The following is a 20569-nucleotide window of genomic DNA, read 5'->3' on the forward strand; positions in this document are numbered from 1 at the left end:
CATTGTGATAGTCTGGTGGCAGCCTGGGGTGGGGTTAGATAGGGCCAAGGGAGATTGCCACACCGGTTGTACTTGACTCTCCCTTTCCCCTCATTGATAGGGTTTTCAGCAAGCTCAGGCTTGTCTCTGGTGAACCCTAGCCTCTGTTTTCTGGGATGGAAACACTCTGGTCACATCTCTGTTTGCATCTGGAATTAGTGAACACTGCCTTTCAGTGGACACTGGAATTAATGAACACTGACTTCACATCGGATGCTAGACACATGGGATTTAGTCTTAGATCATTTTTCAGTCATTCATTGATTTCTATACATTTGCCAAGGACCTGTACTATATTTGGGGCTCAAAGATAGTAGATACATAAATGCAGCTCGCAAGAAATTCAGTTAGGCCCGGTGTGGGTGATTTATATGTCATCCCAGGTATTCAAGAGTCTGAGAGCTGAGGATCCCAGTTTTGTTTTGTTTGAAGACTTTCTCTCACTTTTATTGCATTCTCATCAAAATGGAGATTATGTACTAAGCTGCCAGTACTGCAGGAGAAGTCACCTGGAGGCGGAGAAGAAGGAAGTAAAAGATTTGTGTATGTGTCACAGTTTGAAGCTAGCCTGTGAAGGAAAGTCCGTGAGACTTGTATTTCCAATTATCCAGCAAAAAGCGGGACGTGGAGCTGTGACTCAAGTGGTAGAGCACCCACCCCCTTGAGTGAAAAAGCTAAGGGATAGTATCCAGGCATTGAATGAAAGCCTGAATTCTGGCATATGCAAAAAAAATTAAGGCAGAGAGGGATACTTGAAGGGCAGAGAAGCACCCTGTCTTGGAATCATTGGGAACTTGAAATGTTTTATTGAGGCTGACCTTGTCTTCTGGGCAAGATGGAAAAGCTGGGAGCAGAATCAGTGCCTGGGAAATTGGAAGCCAAGAAGGTTTTCAGGCCTGGGAGTGTGGTTCCCAGGTGCAGCCCCAGCTCCTACTCAGCCTCCCCAAGCCCTCAAGGTGGGGGTGGTGCCGTCTCCCCACTCCCCAGCTTGCATTAGTCTGTTTCCCTTGTTGATTCAACATGAGCTGCGTGGCTGTGTGATGAGTCTCCCTTCCCCACCTGCCACTCCCTCTAGATCCTGCGCTCCCTACAACAGGACTGGGTAGTCTTGTTCTCACCCATGGCACATACCAGCCATGCCACCCTTTGTACAGTGAGAGGGCAGAGTTGATGTGTGGTGGGGAAAATGGCTTTATGCTCAGCCTGGCCCCCACTGAGCTCCGAGGCCCAAGGACGACCCTGAACTTGAGCTCATGGTGGGGGACCTCAGTGACGGCCTCATGGGACCATCCCTCCATGTCCCCTCTGCTCCTTAGGTACTTGGCCTCCATCACAGTGTGCTCTCTCTTGTCCCCACAATGCCACTCTGTCTTACTAGTCACAGCCTGTGCCCTGTGTTCAGAATACCTTCCTGGCTTCTCTGTCTGGAGAAGGGGCCCATCTTTCAAGCTCCCGTGTAAAAACTTCGTCACTCACCCCGGTGCAGGGGGAGAATCTGCCTTTTTGGCCCCAGGGTGGCATCTTGTGGTCACCCTGGATCATGCCCACCCCTGTTCTGGGCATCCCTAAGGCAGAGACAAGACATTATCCCCTGCTCCCCATCGATCGCTGGCCCACAGCACTGGCTGATCAATAAGTGGTGGCCAGTGACATTTGGGCAAAGATTCAGGAAAGCAACCCTTTCTTTGCTTTCTCTAGTGCATTTGTTTGTTTTGGTTCCAGTCTTGGATACTGAACTCAAGGCCTGGGTGCTGTTTCTGAGATTCTCTTTCAAGGCTAGCACTTTACCACTTAAGCCACAATGCTACTTTGGGCTTTTTCGCAGTAGTTTATTAGAGATAAGAATCTCACCGACTTTCCTGAGAGGGGTGGCTTTGAACCATGATCTTCAGATCTCAGCCTCTGGAATAGCTAGGATTGCAGCGTGAATCACCAGAGTTTGGCTTTCCCTCTGCTCTTTGTGTGGTATAACTCTGTGTATCACTATAGACTCCAGGCTATATCTTCCAGATAATAGCCTTCTGGTGTCTGAGCCTCAGCCTGAGGGGACTGTATGCACTCGCTGCATTCGCCTAGTTCCAGCCAAGCCCTGCTAAACCCTTCGGGACAGTAGAAGGGCCTCCCTGCCCCCTCAGGGATGAGTCCCAGCCAAGATGGCCAATCAGAAGCCCCCAGTTTCCCTCCAGGCCTCACAATGGAGTAAATAGGACACCTTCACCCAGGGACAGATGCTGGGCTCTGACTTTCACCCAGGGTGGATCCTCAGCATCTCTCTCCAAACAGACTCAAGGAGAAACCATTACTAAGAGATGCCACTGGGCAAGACTGTGCCCTGGAGGGTCCTGCCTGCAGAGGGGAGGGTTTAGGGAGGAGAGAGGAAAGGTGACCAAGAGTTATCCTACCTTCTTCCCAGGGCCAGGAGCTATGCTTGTTGTGGCCTCATTAGTGAGAAAGGACCAGTTATTAGGCATGGGTAATTAGTGGCTTGCTCAGGGCTACATGATCCCTTGACCCTGCCCTGAAGACGGACCATGCTGCTGCCTTCCCTTCTGGAAGATCCCGGCTCTCACCACACTGTGCCCTCCTGCCTCCCTCTCTCATGCAGCAATGCCCAGCTCCTTTTCTGGGTGGCAGAGGGAGACAGGTGAGACCCTGCAGTGGACTCCTCCTTAGGAATCCATTCCACATCCTTATATTTGCCCAGGAGTTCTTGGTTTACAGAGCCCATTCACGCCGATGAACTCACCAAATGCTCTGCTCACCCATGTGTGTGCCTGGGGAGTGTCGTGCAAGCGGGCTGGTCTCATGGCGCATGTTGTACAATATTTGGTCCTCCAGTCTCCTCAGTGCCATCCCATAGCAGTTCCTGCCAGGCAGGTTGGCACTGCTCCTCTCTTCCTGGCTACCAGGGGATGGAGCTTGTCTGTACACAAGCTTCTGAGACGCTGCCCGGGGCAGAGGATTGGTGTTTTCAACCCTGACTGTGCACCATCAAGCAGGCTAGCCCCTCGCTCTATCTGCTCTCAGCTCGCCAGGCTTTTCACCAGAGGATCACGGGAAGTCCTGAGGCAGGAGTGAGGAGCTGGCCACGGGGTGGGGGGGGGCCAGCAGGTCACAGCAGGTCACCTCTTCCCTCCTTGGACAGCCCTGTCCTTCCCTTCTCCTTGTCCTTTGGTTGCTGAGCAATGGCGGCTACATCTCAGCCAAGGACTGGAGAATGAATCGTAGACAGGGGGAAGTGACAGGGAAATTGAAAGTAAGAACTGCAAAGAGGGCAGTTATTAAAAATTAAAACAGAACCAGGAAGAAAACTGAAAAATCAGAACAGCAAGCTCTCCTCCCATCTCCTCTGGAGGTCACAGGACAAGAGCGGGAAGGCAGGAAAGGGCTGCCTGGCCTGAGCTGTTCAGAAGCTACCAACTCGCTCCATGGGAAGGGAGAAAGCAGATCGAGCTGGGGGGGGGTGGGGGGGTTTAATGTCTGGCTGGGGAAGTCCTGAGGCTCTCGCTTATTTACAGTCCCTACATTTTGGATGATAGAGCCACAGAACCCATCATCTCTTGTGAAGAGTGACTGCAGCCCATGCCCCCATTTCCAGAAGTATGAAAACTCCCAGATAAGAAACACAGTTTTGAGTCTTCACTATTTCCTCTGTGGGAATCTGGACCCAGGGTTTTCCCTCTCCTTTCTTATTTCTCTTTATGTTATACTCGTCATCTAAAACAAACCCTCTCCTGAAGCTCCCACCTTGGGACAATCTCCCTTCCATGGGATACCTTGAACCCCTTTTTGTTGGGGTCCCCAGTCCACTCTACCTCTGTGGTCCCTGGTCCCCCCTCCCTTGAGAGGTGGGTTGCGTCTTTGCCCCACAACAAGCAAGTCATAAGTCCCTTGGGGAGGAAGAGGAGAGTAGGAGCAAGTCAGGATTCCAGGCTGAAGATTTCTAGATTACATTGGGGATCTCGACACTGTTTTCTTGAAAAAGAATAATTCTTTTCCCCCAGAAGTGGTCAAGAGCACTGGCTGCAGAGCAGCCATGACCTGAGCCACCATGCCATCCTCCAGCCACCAGACCTGGGGCACTGCATAGAAGCAGGCAGGATCGGGAAGGACTGACTGGCCAGGACAGCTCTGGCTTCCGTGTCCAGCTTCTCTGATCTGAAGATGGTTAGGAATAGCGAGGGAGGAAGGCCCGTGGGTACCAGGCAAGGAAGGGACTCACTTTTCCAATTTTGAATTTTGCAATGTCCTCAGGCTGTGTTACGAGGAAAGCACCCGCTCTTGGGACCCAGGGCCCCCACACTCACCATGCTGTCTTGCCAATTCTCCCACAGTCCGGAATCGAGGTCTGCTACCCCTGCAGGAGGAGGAAGGTCTCAGGGGCAGCCCTGACGGGAGGCCTCAGTGCAGGGTCCCTCTGCACTCCTTCTCGCCAGCATCTTCACTCTTCAGCAAATTGTGGGCTCCCGCCACTGCAGTCCAGGGGTGACGTGGGAACCGTGGGTGATTTGACTCAAACAACCCCACAGGTGAAGCGGTCAAACTGGAATGATTATGTGTCTTGTAACCCGACACCTGTCCCAGGGGCTGGCACAACACCTGGAGTCATTCGTGGGCCTTGCGGCCTCTGAACAGGTGACACACCTAGAAGTTACAAAAGCCAGCTTGCCCCTCCTCCAATGGCTTCCACTAGTTGGGCGTTGTCCTAGGGCTCACAGCTCTCTCTCTCCCCGTCTCCCTCCACCCCCTCTTGCTTGCTGTTTACATGTGGGACTTCTCATGATGTGGGGCAGGCAGCCTTAGTCTGGGATTGCAGAAGGCTGGAGTTGTTGGGTCAGGATGACAGGATTTTCTGCTCTACAGGATAGGCCAATGGTGACGTTATGTGTGGAGCAGCAGGTTGGGAAGTTCTTGGAGAAAGAGGGGGCTGCATCCTTTTGGGGAGTCTGGGAAGAGCTGCTGTAGTGTTTCCCTGGTTCCAGAACTACAGAGGTGGGGCCCAGGGCTAATGTGGAGCCTGCTGGTCAAGGTCCCTTCTCAGTCTTAGCACTTACTGTATGACTGTATGACCCAACTTAATCTTACAGTGGAGGTATATTGTGGTAGTTATATCTATGTAATGTACTTTATGTAATCCATATAATATAAATTTGTATTGTAAATGTACAGACTAACCCAATCTATATTAGTATTTTTAACTCTTCCCCTATATATCCCCCTCTTTTTAAAAGAACGCTGGGCCTGGGTGTTGTCCCTGAGCTCTTCAGCTCAAGGCTCTACCTCTTGAGCTACAGCACCACTTCTGTTTTTTTCTGGTGGTTAATTGGAGATAAGAGTCTCACGGACTTTAGTGCTGGGCTGGCTTTGAACTGCAGTCCTCAGATCTCAGCCTCCTGAGTACCAGGATTACAGGTGTGAACCACCGGTGCCTGGCATTAAAAAGTTTTAGTAGATTTCATTGTGCTATTTCTGTACACACACAGACATATATGTGTGTGTGTGTATTATATCTATATCTATATACATATATAACTTTAATCATATTCACTACCACAACCTACCCTGTTATCTTGTCCTTTCCCATTACCCTTGGTTCTCCTCTCAAATAGCCCACTATTTACAATGTCACTATTATTATTATTAATAATTAAATTTTTTTGTAGTCTTGGGTCTTGAACTCAGGCCTAGGCCCTGTCCCTGAGCTCTTTTGCTTATGGCTAGCGCTCTACAACTTTGAGCCACAGTGCTACTTCCAGTTTTCTGGGGGTTAATTGGAGATAAGAACCTCGTGGACGTTCCTGTCCAGGTTGGTTTTGAACCCTGATCCTCAGATCTCAGCATCTGAATAGACCTAATTGTCCCTCAGCTTGCTTTTCTTTCTTTCTTTCTTTCTTTCTTTCTTTCTTTCTTTCTTTCTTTCTTTCTTTCTCTTCCTCTCTCTCTTTCTCTTTTCTCTTTCTTTCTTTCTTTCTTTCTTTCTTTCTTTCTTTCTTTCTTTCTCTTCCTCTCTCTCTTTCTCTTTTCTCTTTCTTTCTTTCTTTCTTTCTTTCTTTCTTTCTTTCTTTCTCTTCCTCTCTCTTTCTCTTCCTCTCTCTTTCTCTTTTCTCTCTTCCTTCCTTTCTTTCTTTCTTTCTTTCTTTCTTTCTTTCTTTCTTTCTTTCTTTCTTTCTTTCTTTCTCTCTCTGTCTCCCTCTCTCTCTCTCTCTCTCTCTCTCCTTTCTTTCTTTCTTTCTTTCTTTCTTTCTTTCTTTCTTTCTTTCTTTCTTTCTTTCTTTCTTTCCCCTCAAGGCTAGCACTACTGCTTAACCCACAGCTCCATTGCTGGCTTTCCAGTAGTTAATCAGAGACAATTCTTTTCTCATGTCACTCTCATGACATGAGCAGAGGCTCAGAGAAATGGAGTGACTTGTCCAGCATTTCTTTGTCATGTGCCTGAAGCTGACCAGTCCCAGGGCCATTTCTCATGGTAGCTCGCTCTGTTTTTTATTGGCCTCTTGGCACTTCTGCGGGCTTGGGTCGATAGTGTGGTCTCTGTGATTGTGTCCACCCAGACCCTCAGCACCTAACCTTCTTTGGAAATTGGGTCCTTGAAGGTGTGATTGGTTAGGCTTCGGCCAGGCTGGAGTAACATGCACCCTTTAACTAATGTGAGTGGTCTTATCAAAGAGAAGGGACACAGAGATAAACACACAAAGGTAGAAGACAGAAGGGACCCTTGGTAGCCGTGGAAGCTAGAAGAGACAAGGAGGGATCCTGCCGTGGGCTGAATGTGGCGACCACTGCACTGGGCCTCAGGAATAGATGACTGTGAACCCTGCTGGAATGGGTTGGTTACGTCAGAGGGGCTCTTCACAGAAGGATAACTTTGGGCATATCCTTTCTCAGTCTGCCGTGCATACTCTCCTGCCCTTTCGCCATGTTGTGACACAGCTGGGAGGCCCTCAGCACAGGCTGGCCGTGTGCTTGTGGACATAGTAGTTTCCAGATCTGTGAGAAACACACGTCTTTAAGGAATCCTCAGCTTGGTGGCTGTGAGGGGTGAATTCCATATGCCCCGGCAATCTCCAGCCTGTGACACTGTCGGGAGGTGGTGGACGTTTTCGGCGGTGAGGGTGGGTCTTCCGGTGGTGTGGAGACCATGGACGCTCCTCTTTCTCTGCTTCCTGGCCACCATGAGGCAAGCAGTTCTGTGCCCCAGTGCACGCCTGCTGTGATGTGCTGCCTTGTCACACACCACAGGCAACGGGACCAGTCATCCATGGACTGAAACCTTTAGAACCATGAGCCAACTCCCCACCCACTCCCAAAAAAGGGAAAGGAAAGCATTTTCCTCCTCCATGGGAGCTGGTTATTTCTGGTATTTGGCCACAGTAATGGCACAGCAGGCATGCCCAGTGTCCGGTATATGGCCACATGAACACACAGTAGACAAGTCAGACCCTCCCTTGGAGAGCGGAGGAAGCTAGGCTGTGCTGACCCCAGATAGCCCACTTCAGGCCCCCGTGCTGTGAGATGGCACGCATCCAGCTCAGGCGCTGTCTTTCCTCAGAGCCTGCAGGACAGCGCTTATCCCTCACGTGTCTCTGCATTTCTCTCTGTCTCCTCCCACATGCCCAGGCCCTTCCCTTTCCTCCACAGAGCACCAGAACCCACTCAAATCCCAGATGAATGATTAGTCAGTTTGTGTTAAGATGGAAGTTCACTGGCTTCTGGACGTTGAGAATCCCAACGTTAGGGATCTAGAGTGTGGTGAGAACCCTCTTATAGCTTGCTTCCACGGTGGGAAGGGAGAAAGATTTATTTGTTTTTGTGCTAGTCCTAGGACCTGAACTCAGTGCCTGGGTGCTATCCCTGAGCTCTTTTGCTCCAGACAACGCTCTAACACTTTAGCCCCAGATACATTTCCCCCTTTCAGTGGTTAATTGGAGGTAAGAATTCCACAGATGTTCCTGTCTAGGCTGGCTTTAAACAGTGATCTTCAGATCTTCAGATCTCTAGAGTAGCTGGAATTATAGGCATGAGCCACTGGCACTGGGCTGGTGCTGGTGATTTATTCTTTCTTGCTTTATTTTGAGGCTTCAATTCATGGTCACTTGGCTTCATGTTTCTGGACCCCTGGGAGCACATGGTGGTAGAGAGAGCGTCGAGGAGGAGGTGATTCTCCTTGTGAATGACAGGAAGCAAGGAATGAGGAAGCAACTACCACCTCTAGCAAGGCCCCTCCAAAAATGTCTACATGCCTCCCAACAGCTTCACCGGCTAGGGACCAAGTATTGAAAGCCATGAGCCTATGGAGGGATATTTCATGTTCAAATCATAGCAAGGTGGAAGAGGTAGAGGGTAGTAGCTACAGAGAGAGAGAGCGGGGTGGGGGGAGAGGGAGAGGGAGAGGGAGAGGGAGAGGGAGAGAAAGGGAGGGAGGGAGGGAGGGGAGGGAGGGGGAGGGAAGGAGGGAGGGGAGGGAGGGGGAGAGGGCTGAAGTAATGGCATTCATGAATCCATTCTTTCAGTTCTCATGAGCTAATCACCTTTCATTAGACCCTTTTTCCTGACATGTTTTGTTTGTGATTGCATTTCCAGTGCATGCATTTTTTTTGAGGGGTGGTGGTGGTGGTAGGACATGGCTAAGTCTTAAGTATTTCTGGCACTCCTGTACTGAGCTCCCCAGGGGAGACCTCTTTCATCGTTTTATCTGTGGCATCTGAAAGGTGCTTAAATGTTGGCCATGTACATTTAATTGAAAGCCCAAGTCCTGCCGCAGACAATTCAGTCAGGTAGAGAAGGGCACAGATGCCAGGACAGCTGAGGGGAACAACGACAAAGAAAGAATGCAAAGTCAGCACCTCCAGGGAGGAAGAGAGAGGGAAAAGGAAGAGAAACGACCTCCACTGTGGTTTCACTCTGGTGGAGTCGGTGGTGACCCCACTGGGGGAGAGATCTCAGATTGTGGAAGTCCAGGCTTTAGCATATGCTGCAATGCTAACTTATTGATACGATGATGTCTCTAGCTTGACTGAGTGCTTTTGGCTGCAGTGCAATGCTTAGGAGGAGGTTGCTGGTTCCTGGATGCCCCTTGGCCTGTGTGGGATTGACAGAAGTGCAGACATAGTGCCGCCAGGCAGTGAAAGCTCATTTCTCCAGTCGGGGGTGGGGGTGGGGGTGGGGGGGTCATGGCATCTACTTCTCAAGTAGCTGTCATCTTCAGCCTGGCGGCCTGCAGAGAGCACAGGAAGCCATCTTGGAAACTGGATAGCAACCTCCCTCATCCTCTGCCTGCTCACTGCCCAGACTGCCAGAGAGAGTAGGTTCTAGGCCTGAGTTGGTGTGGTGTGTGTGTGTGTGTGTGTGTGTGTGTGTGTGTGTGTGTGTGTGTGTGTGCCGGTTCTGGGGCTTGAACTCAGAGTCAGGGAGCTGTTCCTTTGCTTTCTCACTCAAGGCCTGGGTGCTACCACTTGAGCCACAGTTCCCGTTCTAACTTTTCACTGGTTAATTGGACATATATGTCTCAGATTTGTCTGCCCAGGACGGCTTTGAATCTCAATCCTCAGATCTCAGCCTTCTGAGTAGCTGGAATCATAGGTGTGAACCACTAGTGCCTGGCACTGACTTTTGTTTCCCCTTCTCACCAGCAAGATTCAGAGAAGTTTGGGTCCATAGCTCTAGGCAATCAGCAGCTGGCTAGAAATGCCTAACAGGATGGTATCCTGTTAGTTCCTATTTTGTTTGTTTCACCAGAGCCTCTGGCACTGTGTGGAGTAAGACGCTGGGTCCAGGGGAGAGATAGTAAGGTAAATCCTCAGCGTAGGGCCAGGACCCAGGAGAGAGCAGAAAGGCAGTCTTGGTGACTAACTCCATTCAGAAAATCGAGTGCATATGGGGGGCATCTGAGGTGATTTTCTGAGCAGCCAGATGGCCAAGATAGCCAGTGAGGAGAATGAATGGGCAGCTTCAGATAGGCTGGGGAGCACTGGGCAGGCTTCCTAGATGTCTTGGGGGGTAGTTTGGGCAGCGCTGGGCATGTGGTGGTCATGACAGCTCTTGTACAAAGCAAGCAGAGGGGCAGCCAAGGAGGCCAGCCCTCCTTCCCGACACTCCACGTGTGGGTTCCCATACCTTCCTGCTCCTCTGAGTCACCTTGGAGATAGGTTTCAGCTAATTCAGCTACTTATCTTGGGCTCAAGGCCAAAGCCATTGGGAAATCCTAAGAGGACTGGGAGTGTCCTTGTTTACATCAGAGCTGAGATAAGAGAACCAAAAGGCACAGGATGGGGTAGACAAGATAGTGTCAGGTGCCAGGACTCCTCAAAGCTGGCCAGGGACAGAAGTTTCACCAGGAAGAAAGACTCCCCTGGTTTGTGTTCTGAACAGATGTGTTCTGGCTGCTCGTTTCATCTGGCCATTTCTCAGTGCTCTCTGGGCTGCGGGCTGTGCTTGGCTGGGGTTTTGACCTGGAGGAGAGTGTGTAGTATCACTGGTGATTCTGAAAGCGGCCCCTGGCTCGACTCCCTGCACCTCTGGAAGGGTCTGTGTGTATTAAGAGCAAGGTGTGTGAAATCAATGGCAGGTTGGTGGTGATCTTATTTCCCATTAAAAAATTTTTTTTGGAAAGGAAAAGAATAATACTATAATCGAGGATATGGTAGACACTCACATCTGCCAGTAATAATAACTATTCCAGAGGCTGAGACCTGAAGGATCATGGTTCAAAGCTAGCCCAGACAGAAAAGTCCATGAGACTCCATCTCCAGTTAATCTGCAAAAAGTTCGACTGAAGGCATGGCTCATGCAGCAGAGCACTAGCCACGGGTAAGAAAGCTTATTGAGTGTGAAGACTTGTGTTCAAACTTGATGCTGGTAATAATAATAATAATAGTAATAATACAGATAGGGGCAAAGTTTCAAAAGAAGGTAGGTAAGCAAGAAAGAGAATGAGAAGAGACAGGAAACAGATTAGAAACCTAAGGAGAAAACAAGCAACTGGACACAAAGAAAACATGGATTACCATGGGGAAAGGGTCCTAGCTACACAGAAAGCATAGGTAGGAGGATCTTGGTTCAGGCCTGGCCAGACAAACATGGTGGGATGCTTACCTGATTAGCTCCAATTAGCCACTAGAAAACTAGAAGTGACATTGTGGCTCAAAGTGGTAGAACACTAGCTTTGAGCAGAGATAGTGCCCAGGCCCTGAGTTTGAGCCCCATGACTGACAAAAATAAAAAATAACTAAAGCCAAAAAAGCGTTGGAGTCATGGCTCAAATGGTAAAGCACCTGCCTAGCATGCCCTTTGGTAGGCTCATGTTGGTAGAAAAAGGTCCTAGATGCCCTCCCCATCCCCATTTGGCAGAAAAAGGGTGTGGGAGGAACCAAGAAAGGGGTCTGGGTGGCAAATGGAGCATCCTAGTTTGGGAGCCACGGAATTAGGTTGATGGCCAGGAGCTGGGGCTCAGACTCAGACCTGGTTACCTCTACTGCCCCACCTTCCACCCCCACTCCTATCCCTCACCCAGATTCTCCTACGTCCTGGCCCCACACAGGTAGGCCTGCAGGTTTATCTGCCTCCCAGCCTCTCCCGGGAGATAGAAATGCTAATCAGCTTGTTCTCAGTACTTATTATTAGTCAGTTCTTGTTTCCACCTCTAGGGGAGGAGAGCTCCCATCCCCAGCCAGCTCTTAGCCACCAGAGCCTGGCCCTGAGTCCTTGACCTGGAGGCTCCAAACAGCGCCCCAGGGGCCGCTTGGGACCTGGGGTGAAGCTGGGTAGATGGAATCCGTGCTACTTTTACGATGAGGTATCCACAGAGTAAAAGGTGAGCCACCTTGGGGGTCCCCTCCCCTCGAAGCACTCACAAGTCCACCATTTTGCTCTCTTGGCTTGTGCTTTCAATCATGGCAGCCGATGCCCAACATCCATGGCTGCCGGTGACATGTGACTTCTCAGCTGACCCTGAGGTTCTCTGAGGTGGGTTATGAAGGGTGCCTCACTGTCCCTGAGAGAGGGGAGCCCTCCGGTCATGCTGGGGGCTGCTTCTCCTGGTCTCAGCCTTCCTGGATCCCACTCACCTTACCTGCCTTGTGATTTCCCAGGTCACAGTGTCCTTCACACTCACGACCTCCTCCAGCCATGTTTCCAGTTGTGTGGATGTTGTGGGAAGAGACGTTATGGCTACATGAAGTTCCACCCCCTCTTGGGTTGTGACTCCTTTATGGTAGGGCCTGGATGGCACCCAGCCTGGCTCCTGCAGCTCCTATGGCACCACACAGGTGCCTAGAAGTGGTGGAGAAGGAGACAGAAGCTCTTCCTAGAGACACCAGCCTCAGACACATTCAAGAGCAGAGCTCCAGGCACGGCTGGCCTGGGTCAGCCTCGTCCATCTGAGCCCTGGCCCTGGCGTCCACCAATGGAGACTTGTTCCATTCGTCCCTTCTGGCCACACTTGTGTGTCTTTTCTCTGCAGAGCACTGTGCTCTATGCTGTGTGTGTGTGTGTGTGTGTGTGTGTGTGTGTGTTCTGACATAGCTGTCTTCTCTTCTGTAGAAGGATGCCTCCTTCATCTCTTCCCCAGGAGCCGGAGCTGGGGTCTCGGTCATGTCATGGAGCGGGCTGGCCCCTGGCTCCAGGGCTCCAGCACTGGAGTCAGAGTGGCCCACAGGGTGCCTGCCAGACACTGGGGTTTGGCTCCTTCCCTGCTCTTCCCCTCTGTAGGAGGGTGGGTGGCACCTCCCCTGTAGTGTCCTCCAATTCCGAATTCCCTTGTGGTCTAACAGATGGGCATCAGGTGTGGCTCTTGTCCCAAGCCTGCTCCCCAGCATATGCCTCTCCCCTGCCCCGACCCACCGTTTCTCCTTGTGTCTGTGCCATGGCCGCCCACTGTCCAGGCCTGCATTCCCCTCCCTTGCGTACCCTCCTCTACCTCTGGAATCTTCCCCATGCACTCCCATGGAATGAACACGGAACACCTAAGATTGGCATCGAGCGAGAGAGGCAGATGGGAAGAGGGGGCAGTAGACCGCCCCGAGGGCCACAGGAAGCCCTCAGAGGGAAGTAGAAACCAAGCTGCACCCAGCTGAGTCCTCTGCTTCCACAGGTGCTCTCAGGGCCCAGGGGAGGCCGAGAGAAATAGCTAGCTGCATGTAGTGTGGCATGTAGAAAGCGTGTCTCCCAGATAGGACAATGTGGCCTCGTCATGTCCAGCAGAAGGTGTGACACAGAGGACAATGGCTGTTGGGATGGGGTCACCGATGGGTCCCGAACAAGCCAGAGCAGACGTGACTTTGCAGGATGGGGTCCCCAGAGCTCCTTGTGGTTGGGACATAAGTCTAAGAGTTTGGAGGCCCTGAGGTTTGAGGTTCCCATCCAGAAGCTGCCAGGGGCTGTCAGGCTGGCACTGGAAACCAGAGACAGGAACATCAGGCCAGAGGCAGGAAACCCAGGGATGGTCGGGTGGCCGGTGTGGAGGCCACCATAGGTGTTCTGGGAACAGGAGTTAGGGTGGGGATCTTTGAGGCCAGAGTGAGATGGATCCTTTTAGCTCCATCCAGGCTATGCACCAATGGGAACTGGCACTTAGACACGCTGACTAAGAAGGCGGGTTCTGGAGTCTAGGAGTGCTGTGGGAGCCCTAGGACGGGCCCACCCATCTGTGAGGCATCTCAGCCACCAGAGGGAGCACCTGCACCAAGAATGATTCTCAGGAAGGGCAGCGAGAGGAGGAGAAGGAATCTGCCACTGTGCACTGCCTTGTCCTGAGTGTTAAAGTAAGGAGTGCATCAGGCTGAAGAGTTACAGGCATGGGCGGGCAGGGGAACACACCAAGCCAGGGCCTGGAGCCAGGAACCTGGGTCTGTTTGGAAAGAAGGATGCCCAGGCAGTCGTCATGGGATGAGGCAGCTGGCACTGCTGTCTGGATCCCTGGAGCCCAGTGGCTGCAGAAGGCAGGACTTCCCGTCTGTGGCAGCCTGGGTGAGAAGAGCTTTTTCACTCAAGGCGAGCCCTGTACTACTTGAGCCACAGCTCTTCTTCTGAATTTTACTGGGTAATCAGCATGAAGGGTCTCGTGAACTTCTTGCCTAGGCTGGTTTCAAACCGTGCTCCTCAGATCTCAGCCTCTTGAGTAGCTAGGGTGACAGGCATGAGCCACGGGTGCCGGGCACAGGGCAGCCTCTCGAACCTCCAAGTGGGCTATGTGGCTTGGTGCCAGGCCAGGCTTCATTCTGAGCATCATAGGTGGATAATGGTTCATGAGAAGCTGCCAGCACTCGTCTGTTGTTCAAGAAAATTTCACTCAGAGTGGAGTGACTATCTACCATGTGCCAAGAATTTCACAAATCTTCTTTTTTAGATGATATAGTTGAAATTTTAATGAAGTAAAAGTTTACAAATATCTACATGCTTCATTCTTTAGTGGTTAAAACAGTAAAGAAAATGATAATACTGTTGAAATATATGCAAGTGCAACATAAACTATTTCACAAAATCAAGCATATATGTATGTTTCACCAAAAATATGCATGTACATATAGGTGTATTCTAATATTTGCAGAGTGTTCCTATAATTAAAACCAAGATGCATGTCAAAATATTTACTATGAACAGCCATTTTTCCTCTCCTTAGCAAACAATGGCGACTGTACCCCCGCTACAAAGACTATGTATATAGTCCAAGGTACATGCCAACTTTTGAATTATTTTACGTAGATATACCCACCATGGCAGTATTAATGCAGATAAGAAAAGAAAGAAGAACTTCATCCTGCAAGCTAGAAAATCATAGCTGCAAGCTTGCACAAATCTTCTTTACACACACATGTCTCACTTAATCTTGGCCATAACCTTGTGAAGCTAATATTTTAATCTCTATTTCAACATAGTACAGGGTTGGAACTTGATCCTGTCCAAAGTGACAATGCTGGCTTGACTCCAAATGGCCTGGCCACAAGTCTCTTTCCATAATCACACACCGCTACAGTGAGTTAGAACTGCCCAAGAGTTAGCCAGGAGTTAGAACTGCCCACTCCTTTCTGGAGATGAAGACTCAGAAATAGGGTTTCAACTCAGAGCCTGCTTGCTTTTCTGGTGCTGTATTAATTGAGACACACTTGCAGTTTTGCTTTTTGCTAGTTAATTGGAGATAGAGATCACAGACTTTTCTGCCCAGGCTGGTTTTGAACCATGATCCTCCAGATCTAAATTGCCTGAGCACCTAGATACCCTAGCTCTGTATATGTGATTTTGACAGCTGTATCAGTATGGCTTATTATTATATTCTTTGATTTTTTGGGGTATCAAACCAACCTTACATCCCTGGGAGAAAAACTTGGTTATGGTAGAGTTTTTGTTTTTGCCAGTTCTGAGGCTTGAACTCAGGGCCTGGGCACTGTCCCTGAGCTTCTTTTGCTCAAGGCTAGTACTCTACCACTTGAGCCACAGTGCTACTTCTGGCCCTTTCTGTTTATGTGGTACTGAGGAATTGAACCTGGGGCTTCATGCATGCTAGGCAAGCGTTCTACCCCTAAGAACATTCCCAGCTGGTATTGATTCTTTTTAGACTTGGTTTGCTAGGATTTTGCTGAAGACTTGTCTATATCCACATGCATCAGAGATAGTCGCTTTGTGGTGTTGCTCGGCCAGTTATTAGGGTAGCTCTTGATTATCTGGGAAGTTTTCTTTCCTTTTTATTGTTTGGAAGGTTTGTGAAGAATAGACATCAATTCAGCGTGAAAAGCATATCTAGGTTTGAGTTTCTCTTTGTGGGTAGTTATTTTGTTTTTGTACTGAGGATTGAACTTGGGGCCTCATGCAAACTCTCTACCACTTGAACCATACCCTCTGGTCCTTTTGCTTTTAATCTATTTCTCAAATGGGTTCTGGAGCTAAATTTGCCTGGTTGACTTCAAACCGCAATCCTCCTACTAATGCCTTCTAAGTAGGTGGGATTACAAGTGTGGATAACCACACCTGATCTGTCTTTGAGATAGGGTCTTGTTCACTTTTGACTGGGCTGGCTTCAAACAGTTATCTTCTGTGTCGACCTTCCAAGTAGCTGGGGATTACTGGGTAATTTTAAAATTACTAATTCAATTTCTTTATTTCCTAAGCCTGCTTACAAATTCCTTCCTGAGTCCTACTTGATTGTCTGGGTGTTTCTAAGAAGCACCCACTTCATCTGTCTGTTTTCTTTGTGTGTAGTGTTCCTAGGATTTCTTTATTATCTTTGAAATACATTCAATAGTACATTTAATCGCACTTAGCCTCTTTCATCTCTGATTCTAGTAATTTGAGTCTTCTTTTCTCTTGGTTAATCTAGCTCATGGTCGGCTTGTCAATCTTGTTAATCTTTACAAAGAACTAATTTTTGGTTTTGCTGATGTTCTCTATTGCTTTTCTGCTCATTGATTACCTACTATATCATATATATATATACACATACTATTTATATACACATACATACACATCTCGTGTATGTATGTATGTGTGTGTTGGTAGTGAGGGCTTGAACTCAGGACTCCGGCTCTTGTTTGCCATTTATTTATTATTTATTAATGCTCAAAGCCATACATCCAGTGGCCTGGTGGTTAATTGGAGATAAGAATCTCACTGACTTTCCTGTTCAAGTTGGCTTTGAACCAGAATCCTCAGATCTCAGCTTCCTGAGGAGCTAGGACTATAGGCCACAGACTGCTGGCACTTTTTTTTTTAAATTTTACATTGTATTTTTATTTTATTTTATTTTTTGCCAGTCCTGGGCTTAAGCTCAGGGCCTGAGCACTGTCCTTGGACTTTCTCCAGGTTAGAGCTCTACCACTTGAGCCTCAGCACTACTTCTGGCTTTTTTTTCTATGTATGTGGTACCGAGGAATCGAACCCGGGTCTTCATGCATGCTAGGCAAGCACTTTAACCACTAGGCCAAACTCCCGGCCCCTGCTTGCACTTCTTTCTGTTAAAAAAAAAAAAAAGATGAAGTGTCTTGTTTGAGGTGATACTGTAAATAAATGATAGAGCTGAATGTGGACTGCAGAGCTGCCTGGCATAAATACCCAAAACTCAGGTCTGTTCTCCTAGCCATTGCCCTAGCACTTTGTGGGATTTTTCGCTGTGTGGCTTGTCTCTTGAAACTCATAGACTTTCACCTGAGGTGGTTTTTCTGGAGAAAGGGAGGCCCCTCTCTGTTCTCTCATCCAGAGATCATTAACCAAAATCTGAAGTGAGCATTTGTGTGGGTGACTGAATATATTGATTTTATAAGAACATTGTCAGGAAGTTAAATAAAAACAACCACAACAGAAAAAAGCCCTTTGACTCCAGTGAGAAGATGGTTACATAAAGAAACACGAAAACATGCAGAAGTTTAGCAAGTCTAAACCTCATTTATACCCATTAACTTCAGAAGACTTCAGATTGGAAAAATGCTTGTTAAAGGACTTTGAGCCAAATGGAAGGGAAGATTTGAAAATACATTGCACAGGGTAATGTTTGCGATGGAAAAGGAGGGGAAACACACACCTAAACTAACAAACAGGAGGCTTTGCTTAACTCCGGGTCCTGGTGTAACTGCTCCTCTGCTCTGTGCTCTTGTAGTTCTGAGGCTGCCCCTTCTGGTTTCCATGTTCCTGCTCAGGTTAGCCTTCCTGGGCTCTTTCCTGAACAAGAAGAGACCTGTGAGCTAGCCTTAGTGGCTGTAATCCTAGCTACTCAGGAGGCTGAGATCTGAGGAACCCAGTTCAAAATCAGCATAGGTACTGAAGTCAGTGAGACTCTTATCTCCAATTAACTACTAAAAAGGCAGAAGTAGAGCTGTGGCTCAAGTGGTAGAGTGCTAGCTTTTAACAGGGGGAGGGAGGAGGAGTCTGCAGGGGGCTCACATTTGTAATCCCAGCTATTCAGGAGACTGAGATCTGAGGATCAGGATTCAAGGCCATCCCGAGCAGGGAGGTCTATGCCAGAAGTGGAGCTGTGGCTCAAAGTGGTAGAGGGATAGCCTGAGCAAAAGAGCTCAGGGACAGTGTCTGGGCCCTGAGATCAAGCTGCAGAAAGGGACACACAACATACACACACACAACATACACACACACACACACCACACACACGCGTGCACACACACACACGCATACACACACACGCACACACACACACACACACACACACACACACACACACACACACACACACGCCTGTGAGTTGGAGCTAACCAGCTCAGAAACTGCATGGCTCACTTGAAAAAATCAAGGCTTGGAACCGTGCCATCCACCACAAGGCAGATCAGATGGGGGTTCCTCGCATTGATGGGGGGCTTGGGTGAGTGGATGGAGGTATGAGTTGCAGAAAGCTGAGGATGCAGGGTGTCTCCACAGGGGAGGACTCCATCAGCACACTGGGCCTGATCCTCGGCGTGGGCCTGTCACTGCTGCTTGTCTCCATCCTCGGCTACAGCCTGGCCAAGTGGTACCAGCGTGGGTACTGCTGGGAGGGTGAGTGAGCCTTGTATCCCGGGCCCCAGGCTGTCCCTTCTTCCCACAACCCCATGGCAGGTGGGGGGGGGGGGCTACAAACCTTTGAGCACAGCGGCTGCTGTGGCCATATTGAAGGCTCCTGGGAGGAGCCCTGCAGCTTAAGTGGTCTGGATATGGAGAATGGAGTTCCTCTCACCCAAGCGACCTCTGGGCCCTGCCTCCATTCTAACTCACAGGGTTCCATATGGGACCTCAAGGCCCAGGGTAATGGCTGAGTGGTCCAGGCTCTGGGTAGTTTCCAGCTGCTTCCTGGGGCCACACCACCTCTGTCTGTGGGCCTTGGGCCCTTCTGGCTTCCTGGGTGTCTCCATGGATTGTCTGTGGTGTCCTTAACCCAGAGGCATGAGTGTACTTTTCATAGGACCCTCTGGGTCAATGCTGAGAGGCACTGGAGAACATTGAACTGCAGAGAACTTCAGCAGATGTGTGAGTGCAGGGGCGGGGGGTGGGGGGGCTGCTGTACTTCGGCCTGATTTCAGTGTCTTGAAAATCCCACGTAAGGCAGGATTGTAGCCTGTAGTTTTTGTTGTTGTTTGGTTGGTTTTTGAGACCAGTTCTCACTGAGGAAGCTCAGGTGAATCTCAAATTCTTGACCTTCCAGCCACAACCTGTGATGGATGGATAGACGCTGGAATTACACCTGGTCACGCCTGACCATGGCCTCCCTTTCTGAAGTAGACTAAAGCCACAGAAAGTAGCCAAATCCAGACTCAAGCCCAGGTCTGGTTCTTTTAAGCTCTTGGCTATGATTGCAACCTGCCCAGGGTGACCACGGTTTTTAGTGGGAAGGCCCTGAAGGTCTCTGGGACACCCCAATGTTTCCTGAGATTCCCCCAGTAACCATTCTTCTAGAAAGGGGAAAGGGAACACTGAATGTTTCCAGCAGGGGGATGGCAGCTTTTTGGGTGTTGCTAACACTTTTCCTGGTTTGTTTTCCAGGGCCTAATTTTGTCTTCAATTTGTACCAAATCCGGTGAGTACATTTAGGGCAGATCTGGGTGAGAAGGGTACTGGAGTTAAATTTGATAAAGGATCAATGCAGAGCCATCCACCCACCCACTCTTCCATCCACCCAGCTACTCATCCACCCACCTACTTATCCATCTACCCATCCACTCACCCACCCACTTATTTATCCATTCATCCATCCATCCACCCACCCACTCTTCCATCCATCTACCTACCCACTCATCCATCTACTTACAAATCCATCCATCCACCCACCCATCCACCCACCCATCTGTTCACTCATCTATCTGCTCTTCATTTATTCAGTAAGGTTCTACTGTCTCCGGTGCTGTGGTATTTATTTCTAAGGATGCAAGGATGGCTGACATAGTCTCTTTCTGCAAGCATCCATTGTCTATGCTGGAGATGGATCTGATTATAACTGATGTCATCTCAGATACCCAAGGGTGTGAAAAGAGAGGACTGAGCAGAGAAGTCAGGGAATGGGGATCAGGCAGGAGGAACCCCTCTTCGGTGAGTTCTCCTATCTACTTTCTGCCACAGGGCAGCTCTGCTGCTCTTCTGAGTTATGGGCCTGCTCTGGAAGGAGCCATTGAGGCTGTGGCTTGATTCCCTTCACTGCCTGGAGTAGCTTCTGGCTTTCTAGTCTAGAGAGGCTGGGGCTGAGGGGAGGGGCTGGTCCCCAGCTACAGAAACATCATTACGTGATCTTCCTCAGGAACTTGAAGGACTTGGAGGTGGGCCCACCCTTCACCATCAGCGGCCACATCGGGGGTCCAGACGGCGGCTACACGAAGTTCTCCAATGGGCTAGGCTGATGGGGGAGCCTAATTCAGTTTTGGGGGCCTGGGAGAGGTGAGTGGGAAGGCTGCAGAGCGTTTGAACAAGTCTGGTTTCCATAGACAGCCCTAAGAAGCCTGGTGCAGTGGCTCACTCCTGTCATCGTAGCTACTCAGGAAGCTGAGGTCTGAGGATCACAGTTCCAAGACAAGCTGGGGTAGAAAAGTCCCCGTGTGGCGTGTGTGGTAGAGCACTAGCCTTGAGGACACAG

The 20569-nt window shown here is 49.6% G+C and overlaps 2 protein-coding genes across 2 annotated transcripts in view; one reads left to right on the top strand and one right to left on the bottom strand.

Annotated features, from left to right (window-relative positions):
- The window catches only part of Tmprss4 (transmembrane serine protease 4), a 28975-nt gene extending 24415 nt beyond the window's left edge, over positions 1–4560 (bottom strand). The window contains exon 1 of the mRNA XM_090319801.1: positions 4347–4560. Within this exon, the coding sequence (XP_090175927.1) occupies positions 4347–4349 (3 nt within the window). The 5' untranslated portion in view covers positions 4350–4560. The remainder of the gene's footprint in view (positions 1–4346) is intronic.
- A 9523-nt stretch (positions 4561–14083) lies between these two features.
- Positions 14084–20336, top strand: Smim35 (small integral membrane protein 35). The gene is given in 5 exon segments (XM_090319322.1): positions 14084–14181; positions 17618–17697; positions 18391–18507; positions 19489–19522; positions 20237–20336. Coding segments are annotated over 5 exon segments (429 nt in total).
- The last annotated feature ends 233 nt before the right edge of the window (positions 20337–20569 follow it).

The sequence above is a fragment of the Megascapheus bottae genome, chromosome 27, assembly GCF_031878675.1.
Source record: "Megascapheus bottae isolate mThoBot1 chromosome 27, mThoBot2.hap1, whole genome shotgun sequence".
NCBI classification, from domain to species: domain Eukaryota; kingdom Metazoa; phylum Chordata; class Mammalia; order Rodentia; family Geomyidae; genus Megascapheus; species Megascapheus bottae.